At 37.0% G+C, this 12,397-nt stretch overlaps 1 protein-coding gene across 10 annotated transcripts in view; it reads left to right on the top strand.

Moving 5' to 3' along the window:
* Nucleotides 1–12,100, top strand: part of SNAP91 (synaptosome associated protein 91) — a 143,466-nt gene extending 131,366 nt beyond the window's left edge. For 6 of the 10 annotated variants that reach the window (XM_032858033.1, XM_032858038.1, XM_032858036.1 and 3 more), the window contains exons 27-29: nt 4,421–4,504; nt 5,129–5,233; nt 8,613–8,705. In XM_032858033.1, coding sequence (XP_032713924.1) covers nt 4,421–4,504; nt 5,129–5,233; nt 8,613–8,705 — 282 coding nt within the window. Of the gene's footprint in view, nt 1–4,420; nt 4,505–5,128; nt 5,234–8,612; nt 8,716–10,685 lie in introns of those variants that run through there. The other 4 variants (XM_032858041.1, XM_032858040.1, XM_032858039.1 and 1 more) reach the window with 1 other exon arrangement.
* The last annotated feature ends 297 nt before the right edge of the window (nt 12,101–12,397 follow it).

Raw genomic sequence — 12,397 nt, 5'->3', positions numbered from 1 at the left:
GAAAGCACATTCCCCACTGAGCAGAGAGCCCGATGCAGGGCTCCATCCCAGGACCCTGGAATCATGACCTGAGTTGAAGGCAGAGGCTTAACCCACTGAGCCACCCAGGCGCCCCCATCTTTGTTTTTTTAATGGATGCTTAGGTTGTTCCATATCTTAGCTATTATAAATAATACTGTAATAAGCATAGGGGTGTGTGTATCTTTTTGAATGAATGTTTTCATTTTCTTGGGTGGAATCACTGGATCATTTTTTTTTAAGATTTTATTTATTCTTTTGACTCTTATGATATTTCTACTTTAAATTTTCTGAGGAACCTCCATACTGTTTCCCACAGTGGTTGCCCCCATTTACATTCCCACCAACAGCATGTGAGGGTTCCCTTTTCTCCACATCCTCACCAACACTTGTTATCTCTTGTCTTTTTGATATTAGCCATTCTGACAGGTATCAGGTGACATCTCATTATGGTTTTAATTTGAATTTACCTGATAGTAAATGATGTCAAGCATCTTTTCCTGTGTCCACTGTCTATAGGTCTTCTTTGGTAAAATGTCTATTCAGGTCCTTTGCCCGTTTTTTAATCAGATTGGGGTTTTGGCTATTGAATTATATACGTTCTTTATATATTTTGTATTAAGCCCTCATTGGATATGTTATTTGCAAATATCTTCTCTCATTCACCGGGTTGCCTTTTTGTTTTATTGATTTTGATTTGATATCCTTTGCTGTGTAAAAGGTTTTTATTTTGATGTAGTCTCAAGTTTATTTTTGCTTTTGTTTCACTTGCCTAAATAGACATATCCATAAATATGTTCCTAAGGCCAATATCCAAGAGATTGCACCTATGCTTTCTTTTAGGAGTTTTATGGTCTCAGATCTCACATTTAGGTCATTAGTCCATTTGAGTTTATTTTTGCAAATGATATAGGACAGTGGTGCAGTTTCATTCTTTTGGCTATAGCTATCCAGTTATCCAAAACCATTTATTGAAAATGCTGTCTTTTCCCCCATTGTATATTCTTGCCTCCTTTGTCATAGATGAATTGACCACATTGGCATGGGTTTATTTCTGGGCTCTCTATTCTGTTCCATTGATCTATGTATATCTGTTTTTGTGCCAGGGCCATACTGTTGGTATGGAATTATGAAATCTGGAATTATGGTACTTCCAGCCTTGTTCTTATTTCTCAAGATTGCTTTGTCTATTTGAGGTCTTTTGTAGTTCCATACAAATTTTAGTGATTTGTGCTCTAGTTCTATGAAAAATACTTTTAGTTGTTTGTTTGTTTTTTAAATAGGAATTGCATTGAATCTATAGATGGGTTTGAGTATTATGGACATTTTAATAACATTAGTCCTTCCAATCCATGAGCAAGGTCTATCTGTTTATATCATCTTCAATTTCTTTCATCAATTTTATTGTTTTCAGAGTATAGATCTTTCACTTCCTTGGTTAAATTTATTCCTAGGTATTTTATTCTTTCTGGTGTGGTTGTTTTCTTAACTTCTCTTTCTGCTACTTCATTATTAGTTTAGAGAAATGCAGCAGATCTCTGTATATTGTTTGTATCCTGTGACTTTGCCGAATTCTCTTATCAGTTCTAATGGTGTTTTGGTGGGGTCTTTAGGGTTTTCTATATACAGTGCAATTGGTGAGAGTTTTTCTGCAAATGGTGAGTTTTGCTTCTCCCTTACCAATCTGAACACCTTTTATTTCTTTTTCTTGTCTGGTTGCTGCAGCTAGGATATTCAGTACTATGTTGAATAAAAGTGGTAAGAGTGGACATTCTTGTCTTATTCCTGATCTTAGAGAAAAAGCCTTCAGTTTTTCACCATTTAGTATGATGTTAGCTGTGGGTTTTTCATATATGGCCTTTATTATTTATATGTATATATGTATATGATGTATATTCCCTCTAACTTTGTTGAGAGTTTTTATCGTCAACAGATACTATATTTTATCAAATGCTTTTTCTATAGCTATTGAAATTATCATATGGTTCAGGGCTTTTTTGATTGCTGATGGAAGTTTTTTGGTTTCTGACACAGTCTTTTTCTTTAGCTTGGAGAAATTTGACTATTTAGATTTGTTATGACTTCTTCAATTAGTTTTTATTGTCTCTGCTCCCATATTTATTATTTCCTTCTTCTCCTTACTTTGCGTTTAGTTTCTTTTTTTCCAGTTCCTCAATGTGGAAATTTAGGTCATTGATTTTAGATCTTTCTTCTGCATCTGGGCTGTATGTTCTTGTTTCTTTGTATGCCTCAGAATTTTTCGTTGAAACCTAGACATTATGAATATTATCATGTGGCAACTCTAGAAATCAGATTCTGTCTCTTCCCCACAGGTTTGTTGTGGTTACTTTGTCGTAGTTGTTGTTTCTTTTGTTGTTTTGTTGTTGTTGTTGAGTGACCACTCTGAACTAATTCTGTAGTGTCTGTTCTTTATTATGTGTGACTATTAAAGTCTCTGCTCCTTGAGCTAAGGGGTCAGCTAAGGATTAGATAGCTATTACTGAAATTCCTTGAATCAGAAAATCTCCCAGTCCTTGCAGAGAGGGGCTTTGAGTTGGGACATGTCTGCAGAGTCAACCAGGCAGTTTGCTGCTCTGCCTTAGCGATCGCAATCACTGATTGCTTGGTCAAAGCCTCAAGGTCAGCTAGATGCCTTCTTATTTCTTTCCTGAGCAAGCACAGAACACTGGGCCACGTGCATGAGCTTCTGAACTCCCAGGAGTATGTCTGTGCTTTTTACACCCTTAATCCCCCAAACATCTCCTTCTCCAGACTTCCTCCAAGCTTTTTGTTTAGTCTACTATTTGCCCTGTTATCCATTGCTTCAGACAGCAACAATTAAAACATTTGCCTGTAAATGTTTTCCACAACAACTTCAGCACCAGGTACATTCCCAGTTTAGTGAGACAAAGAAAAGCCTTTGAGGCAGTCTTTCCAGGGAGCCACCCAGACGAGACAAAATAAATAAATATATTCTGCTCCCTCTGGTACTATTACTGAGAATGTAAGCTGTTATTTTCAAGACTACAGCTGAGCTGGAGAACAGTGGATGAAACAAGGGTAAGTTAAGATGCCACAAAGCTCATTATTCTTGCCAACATCCAGCTGGTTTTCTTGAATAAGTACTTTCCTGGTTGCTGCAAGCTTTTAGTTAGCTTTGAGTTCTAAAATAGTTGATTCTCATAGTTGTTGCCTGTTTTTCCACTGACTTTATGGATTGGGGAGAGTTTCAGAGTTCCTTACTTCACCATTTTTGCTGACATCACTATAGTATTTTCTTTTTTTCATTAGGATTTTGCTTTAATGATTAAGTTTAAGGAATTTCAGTAGGGTTAGTTTTTTGGGGTTTTTTAAAGGTTTTATTTATTTATTTGTCAGAAAGACAGAGCGTATAAGCAGGGGGAGTGGCAGGCAGAGGGGAGAGGGAGAAGCAGGCTCCCGCTGAGCGGGGAGCCCAATGTGGGACTCGTTCCCAGCACCCTGAGATCATGAGCTGAGCAGAAGGCAGATGCTTAACCGACTGTGCCAACCAAGCATCCTGGGTTAGTGTTCTAAACGTAAGGGAAATATTACGTTGTTGTATGACTGAAAACTATAAAACCTGTACCTGAAATGGGATATTTGTGCTTTTTTTGTGTAATCTTCTAAATGCTTCCTAAAACTTAGAATTAATTTTGACCCTTGTGCAAATGTATAGCAGTCAAAAAGTCAGAGAGAAGTATAGCAGAAAAAGAGAATCTAAAAATGTGGAGAAGGAGGGGTGCAAGGGGCACCTGGGTGGCTCAGTTGTTTGAGTGTCTGACTCTTGATTTTAGCTCAGGCTGTGGTTGTAGGATCAAGCCCCTGATGCTGGGCATGGAGCCTGCTGAAGATTCTCTCTCCTTCTCCCTCTGCCCTTCCCCAACTCGTAAAACACACACACACACACACACACACACACACACTAAAAATGGGAGGCAAATGGAAACCAAACATTGATAGATGAATGAAGGCACATTCTTCATATGTCTACCCCAGTGTCTGTAGGAGCATATAACAAGAGGAAAAGACAAGCTTGGAGAAATTTGACTCATTTACAGTGAGGGTAGAGGAGAAGCTTATAAGGAGGTAGAGAGGAAGCCCAGTGCTGTCAGTAGGCTGCAAGCCAGGGAGCTAGTGACAGCACCACAGCTGTGAACATCAAGTTAGCAGCTTTGTTTGTATCACTGGCATGGTGCTAGAGCCATTTTTTAACATTTAAAACTGAAATATGGTATTTCTTTATATAGCCACACAAATTTAAAGGGGCATGCATTTTAAAATTATATTCTGTCATTTTAAAACCAAATTATGTTGGTTCTTTTTGTTTGTTTTTGGTTGTGTGTGTGTGTGTGTGTGTGTGTGTTGTGGGTTTTTTTGGTAGCAAGGAGCTGTACCTCCAGCCAGTTCGGTTCCTCCTGTTGCCGGGGCCCCATCTGTTGGACAGCCTGGAGCAGGGTTTGGAATGGTGAGTGACAACCTGCGCTAGAAATTGTAACTGACATTTCTGAGGCCTTTGCCAAATCCCAGATTAACAAATACAGCTACAGAATATAATTCTTCCCCAAATGCAGTAATGTAAAATTTAAAAAATAAAGTCATCTATGTTAGACATTAAAAAGTCTACACATTACATGATAAAGTCAGCTATAAAATACTTAAATTCTGTCATCAAAATGATTTCTGTAGTATATAGTTTTGTCATTTTTGGAGTAGTGTTTACCAAACACATTCTTAGCTCAATCACTATACTAGGACTTTTCATTTATCACTTTTATTACTAACAAATTTTAGAATCAGTTTCCATAAATAAACAAGGTTTTACCTCCTCAGAATCATGCTCACAGAAGACAAATAATCACCAGCAAAGCATGGTTGGGAGAATGCTGATAGGTAGTCAGCCAGACTTCTACTATACCTTGGTGATTCTCTGCCATCTGTCAGCCTCACAGCACCCATTGTTCAAAATTACAAGTTATACTTTCTCACAGACCTGCATTCCTCACAAATTTTCAGAAACATCAAAGACTTAAGTGTCTGGGCATTCCCATAGTGGATTCCACTCATGCTGTGAACCGCTCTTCCTTTGCAGCCTCCTGCTGGGACAGGCATGCCCATGATGCCTCAGCAGCCAGTCATGTTTGCCCAGCCCATGATGAGGCCACCCTTCGGAGCTGCGGCTGTACCTGGCACACAGGTCAGTTTTTTAATGTCCTTGAAATAATAACATTATAAGTATAAAACTGCCATGTGACAAACTGTTTAAAAATGTTTTTACCTGATATAATCCTCATATCTGTGTTACTCACCTGACATCCATGTGTAACAATACAGATGCAGTGTTGCCAACCCAGGAAACTCACCTGCACTTCAGCGTGCAGAGTTTTTATTGATGTTTCCTTATGTAAGAATGATTGACTGAATTATTGCCCGTGTGGTTGAACTCAACCTCCTGCTCCCCAGGATCACTCCAAGTCAGGCTGATACCACTTGCCCCCAAGATCTAACACTCTCATTACATTGTTGGTCTTTCTGGTGGGCTAGTCCCCACCCTGAGGCCTCTTGTTAGTGTAAACCATCAGGTGGTTCCAGGAACCCACCCTGAATAACAAAGACATTCCTATCACTCAGGAAGTTCTGAGGGTTTAGAGGTTACCTACCAGGATCCAGGACAAAGGACAAACTTCTCTTAAGATGAGGCTGAATTTCTTACTACGAAGAGGGTAAAACATACACTGTTGAACTGTTTTGCTGCTGATAGTGATAGTCATGCCCATGAGTAACCAGTTCTTGATTCCTCTTGTAAATTGCCGGCCAATAACTGTTTTAAGGGGGAGGTATAGGTAGAACCAAAGAGGTTTTTACCATAAGAAACTGACATGGATGGAGTCAAAACACCACATTATGACTTTACTAGGACCTTGCCTGCCTAGCAAACCAAAACAAAAAACTCAAATATATTACAATGGTATCAGTAAATGGTTTCACTTCTGAAATATTTTTTGTGAAGATTTATTTTTTTATTTTGAGAGGGGAGGGGAGGAGAAGGGGTAGAGGGAAAGAATCTCAGACTCCCTGCTGTGCAGGACTCCATGATCTGAGCGGACATCAGTCTGCTGCTCCACTGACTGAGCCACCCAGGGACCCACTTCTGTGGTATTTTTTACTCACCAAATGTGTGTTTATATTGTTATCCACAGGATTCCTACTTTAAACTTTCTGAGTTTTGCTTCCTTTAATCATCTCCAAAATCTATTGTCTGCCTCTTCCCAAATCTTACTTTGGCTTCTTTACATTAACTCTTCGAAAGCCACAGTGACCAGAAGAGACAATGGTAGGTGTTCAAAGAGATAGATTTAGAATGTGAGAAACCCTAGCCTTCAAGGCTATACTCAAAGCACTGGCTTCATAAGAAATTTTCTAGTCTCCTCTGAGACTAATGAACTCTACCTTTTATTGTTTCTGAGGGGGGTGAGGAAGGTTTGGGGGATAATCATAGGGGTTAAATTTAATCTAGATATACTTAAAATTCTAAGAATGTTTCCTTGATGGTTAAATAAATCTATGATTATTTAATACAAAAAAGGCTGGGCATTTCTATTTTTATTAATTTAGAAGAATAATATTAAGGTTTTTAAAATCTTACTGTATTTTGTGCACTAAAAGCTTTAGAAATAAGTTAACACAATTTTATTAAAGTAGCTATTTTCCTTGCATGATATTAGTGTTATATAGCATCAGTTTACTTAATTCAAAGAATGAAAATGAAACATAGATAATATGATGAAAACAGTGTGTTAAACATTTAATTGAATTTATCATGATTTAGGAAATGGTATGCCGTATTTATAAAAGTTTTCGATTACATGGGGCGCCTGGGTGGCTCAGTCAGTTAAGCATTTGACTCTTGATTTGGGTTCAGGTCTTGATCTCAGGGTTGTGAGATCAAGCCCTGTGTCAGGTCAGACTCCACACTGGGTGTGGAGCCTGCTTAAGATTCTCTATTGCCCTCCCTCTCTAAACAAAACAAAACAAAACAAAACTTAAAGTTTTGTATTTCCTATATTAGAGAAGCAGCAGAGGTGACTATACTAAATAGTAAAATAAATAGGACTTTATAACTTCAGAATACAAAATACTGTTGTACTGTTTACCATTACTGATGCCTAGACTAGTCCACTACATCTCAGTTGATTGGTATCATCCTTAATGATGTTGTCATCTCACCAAATGATTAATGATGAATCAACTCTTAAGTTTCTTTTTTTTTTAAGATTTCGTTTATTTGTCGGTGGGGGGGAGCAACAAGCAGAGGGAGTAGCAGAAAGAGGGAGAAGCAGTCTCCTCGCTGAGCAGGGAGTCCGGTGTGGGGTCCCAGAACCCTGGGATCATGGCCTGAGCCAGAGGCAGACACTTAACAGACTGAGCCACCCAGGCATCCCTCAATTCTTTAGTTTCTTACCTTCCAAACCACTTTAACCCTTGCATTCATCTTTTCTGATCTTTCTATAAAGAATGATTCTTATTTTTAAAAATGGAAATTTGATTGATAGGTAGTACAGTCAGTAGTTTCTGGACATGGGAACAAATCTAAAAATCTTTATTTCTCAAGCTCTGTTTGCTGAACCAATGAAAACGTACATTGCTACACCCATAATCCCAGATTTCTGGGATTTCTATAAGGTATAAGCATAGGAGAGGAATAGATGCAAAAGATCTGTGTCAATTATTACTCTATACAGATCACATGACCTTTTTCAAGCCATCATTGCCTAACACTCTTGCAGAAGCCTGTTTCCAAAGCTTATGTCTGTCACACAATGAAATAACTTAAGTATTAATTAAATAGAAACAAGGAAAGTTAATTCTTTGCTGCTTTTGCCAACAAGTGTATTATGGTTCTTTCCTATAACATTTAGTAATTAGTCTTCTTTGTGAGCTGGACAGGGAATATTGGAATTTAGTGACATTCACACCTGGGAAACTCTTTCCCATTTGAAATAAACAGTGCCTCCAAACTTGACCAGTTTTCACTTAAAACACTTCATGTAAAATTCACTATATTTAGCTAATAATTTAAAGTAATTTCTTAAGTGACTTTCTGCAAGTTATTTTATTTCAAAAGTTTTTCCCTCAAACTCACTCTTGCTATAAGGCAGAGTCATTAGAATTTCTTTATTAGTTTAATAGTACTAATAACTCAAAGTAAAAATGCTTTTGTGTAGAGCAATTGATTGTTGTGTTATTGTACTCTATATTCATAATATCTGAATGTGACTAGTTTGATACATCGTCCCTAGCTCGTATCCATATGGTTGTGCCAGAGTCCTCAAATATTACTTTGGCTAGATCTGATGTCAAAGAATTTCAAGAAAGCCAAAGATCATTTAAAATGTACTTTATGAAACCAAAATTAAACAACACTGTCACTGAGTAGAACAAAGTAGATTTTGTAAACCTTTAGCCATCTCATCTTCTGCATGTTTGTTTTCTGTGGTATGTGCTCTGCCTAATGCTTACCTGTCTCTCTGTTTGATTTCTGTTTCTGCTGTCTTGGGCTGGCATTTCTGCACTAGCTTTCTCCAAGCCCTACACCTGCCACTCAGAGTCCCAAGAAACCTCCAGCAAAGGACCCATTAGCGGATCTTAACATCAAGGATTTCTTGTAAACAATTTAAGGTATCTAATATTGAGCTTTTCCTGTGGGCTTGTAATAATGACGTTGCAATGCTTAGCTTTTTCTGGTATGGTATTTGTACTTCTATGCTTTGAACACATGTATGTAATAATTAATAATAATAATTTGAGTTCATGCTTTTTAAATCAGTACTAAAAGCCATCAATGAATTATCAATAAATTTTTTAAAATCTTGATTAATTTATAAAACTAAGAGGGAGAAAAGCCTCCAAGTTGTTCTAAGAAGCACAAACATTTTAATGATAAAGCAAAAGGTTGCCCAAGCTAATCAGTAAATTAGGAAATTACCACTGTATTACCTGATGACAGGAATTTATAGAAAGCTAACATCTATTACACTGCATTTAGAAACCATCTAAAAATATATTTGGCTACAAAACTGTATTTTTTATTTGTTTATCCTTACTTGGCCCCATCAAATAAAGATCAGATTGTTATGCTTTGCAACTTCTGCACTCAAGCAGAGTTTTAAATTTCTAACATTCTAGTTCGAAATTTCTAATATGATTTATGACGTGATAATAAGTGATTTATGGAAGGAAACTGATAAAGGAAAACAGTTTACTACTAACTCCAGTCCCTAACACAGTGGGTAGATTCTGAACAAGTACTTGCAGAAAGTGGATAAATAGTAATAATGCAGCTTTTCCTTCACATGGTACTTTTCATACCCACTTCCTCATCATGAGCTCCTTCGTTCTTCTCAATGGGAAATCAAGCTCTGTGACATAAACTAGCGAGATACTTCTTGTCTCCTTTTCACAGCTAAAGGAACTGATCCTTGGCATTGAGTGCTTTGCTCAACGTCACATATAGAAGGGAGGAGTAAGACTGTCAAAGTTTTGGGACCACTGTCCAATATAATTTATTTTATAATTTTTAATTTTTTATTAACATATAATGTTAATAAATAAATATATTGCCTGGAGGAATATAATTTTTATTATGCATCTTACAACATATATGTTGTAAGATGTATATGTATATATTTTAACTTTCTGTAATGCGTACTAAGATTTTTGTGGATTCCTACTTGATGATTTTTTTTTTTCTTATACAAGGTTAATGAGTTTTTCATTTTGAGGTTCTGACATCTCAGTCAAGTAATTCCTCCTTGTGCCTGACTTTTCTATTCCCTTTTGGGTCCGACTGGGCTGGTATAGGCATAAGTGAGACAGGGAGCTCTTCTTAGGTATTACAGGTTCAGAACTGACTAAGAGTACTGCCAGGAGCAGCCCTTTATCCACCTCTGTCTGGTTCAGTAAATACTGCTCTTGTCTGTGCCCAGAGCTCTGATAAGCGCTTGAAACAGAGATGCTTGAGATGGCTCCTGCCCTCAGAGGTTCTCAGTCAAAAGGGAGACACAGACTCATTTATGAAAAAGAGTTCCCCACGTGCCTAAGCCTTCACCCCAGGCAGATTCCCTGGCAGAGAGGACTGGTGAAGCAGGGACTGGTGTTCCTGGGGACGGAGGAGGAGCTGTGATGTTTACAAAGGCGTGGAGTCTCCAAGGTCATCCTCCTCCTTCTCTTCTGTTACTTGTTCAATCGCTGAGTGACTCACTGAACACCATAACTGAAAACAAAAGAAGCCAAAAATAATGAAAATTGCTGCCACCGCATTTCCACCCCTGCCCTTTTTAAAAGGTGATCTGTTCTTGTTTAATAGTAGATGTCTCACTCCTGAGATTTCTAGTAATATCTATATTTCAAAATTTTGCCGATAGAATTTTTATCTAAAAAAACTGTACGTTGAGTTTTCCTAAAAACTTCTTCCCAGCTGAAACTTTAAGCAAAGAATCATGACAAGTATATAAATGTGCATTTGTTATAAAGAAACCTTTTGCATAAAGACTCTTCGTAGTAATTATGAGGTAAAACTGCAAGCAAGGTAGTATGTTTGAGGAATGTGTAATGTTGTTTTCTAATTCAAGCGCTTTTTATCTTTACAGCTGCAATTTTTGTGACTGAATAGGAAAAAAATAATGAGTTTGGAGACTTCAAGTAAAATTGATGCTCAGAGTTTCAAAGTGAGCCACCAGTACCAAACCCAATGCTTACTCGTAATTTCTCTTCCAAAATGTGTAGCACAGCTGTGAAAGTGAACATTAGGAATGTGTACTACCTTAGCTGTTATCCCTACTCTCAAAATTGTAGTGTATTTGGGTTATTTGTGTGTTGTACGATGTAAAAACAATGAATGGATGTTTCTGATGCCTTTAGTGCTTTTCTGGACCTCGCCCATGGACGGATGACGCAGCTGTTGTATGGTGAGCCATTTGGAAAGACGTGTCTGTGTTTTTGAGGGTTTTGATGTACATATGACTTTTGGACAAACCTAAACTCTTCCCATAAATTCTCTTTTTCTCTGTATCTCTGTTACATAGTGTGATAATATCAAATAGTAAGGAAAACACTCTTAAATATACAAAACTTTTTCGGTGTGGAGTACATTTTTCCAATCACAGGAACTTCAACTGTTGTGAGAAATGTTTATTTTTGTGGCACTGTATATGTTCAGAAATTTTGTTTTAAAAAAAATGTAAGGGTTAACGTCCATCATAAATATTTCTCCTTGAATCTACCTTATCAAGAATGAAAAAAAATCATATGGAAAGAATTCCATATTTAGTCACTACTATATTGAAATGTATATTTTGATTATATTTGACAGGTTTTGCATCTAAATTGACCTATTTATTCATTCTTGATTAAATGCACTGAAAAGCAAAGGGTCCGTTTCTATCCCGTCCGTGAAAATGCAATTAGAGATGTGCTATTCAAATGATGATGAAGGCACCCCAAGGTATATGTGTAATTTAAAGATTACTGCAAATATTTTTATTTTATTGTGGGTTTTATGTACATCTGTTAATTTAGTATTTCTTTGTGTGTTCTGTAGACTAGTGTTCTTCCATCCCTCAACTGAGCTCAAAGTAGGTTTTGTTGTACCATTGTGATTAGAATTTAAACTAACTCAGAGAATTGTATCCTTTACTGTACATACTGTATTCTTTAATTTTTAATTTGTTGTCATACTGTCTGTGCTGATGGCTTGGCTTAAGATTTTGATGCATAAATGAGGTCACTGTTGATCAGTGTTGCTAGTGGCTTGGCAGCTTTTTGTAAAAACGTATTGGGTTGGAAAGGTGTTTTCCGATTTTTCAAATTATTTAATAGATGTATGGTACCATTTAAAAGTGGTTGTATCTGAATTTACTGTGGGGATAACATACACTGTAATGGGGAAAAATGACCTGAAACCAATTTCAAAATGGCATTTCTTTCTATTTCAGTTTAAAAACCCAGTGCATGTACGCCCTCTGAGATGCAATAAACACCTTGAACAAAGAAAATGCAAACATAATCTTTCTCTTTTCGGTTATTTTTTAGAGAAAATGTCTGTTTCAAAGGACACACAGCATATACAAAATATTGAAAACTTAGAAACAGTCACAGTGAGAAATGCTGTTCATGCCAACGTAGTTCCGATTATTTTACAATAAATTAAAAACAAGTGGGGGAAAAAAGAACATTTCAATCAGCTGTCTTTAAACTTGGGACTCCGTGGCTGCCGCCGTATTTCAAAAAAGAAAAGGATAAACTTTCTTTTAAATTCTGCAAGTCTTCTAATAGTTTTCTAAGAATTCTCCATGAAAGCTGA

Source organism: Lontra canadensis, unplaced genomic scaffold (genome assembly GCF_010015895.1).
Source record: "Lontra canadensis isolate GAN:19392208 unplaced genomic scaffold, GSC_riverotter_1.0 scaffold14, whole genome shotgun sequence".
NCBI classification, from domain to species: domain Eukaryota; kingdom Metazoa; phylum Chordata; class Mammalia; order Carnivora; family Mustelidae; genus Lontra; species Lontra canadensis.
Note: the sequence above shows the minus strand (reverse complement) of the source record. Positions and strands in the feature narration are given on the sequence as shown.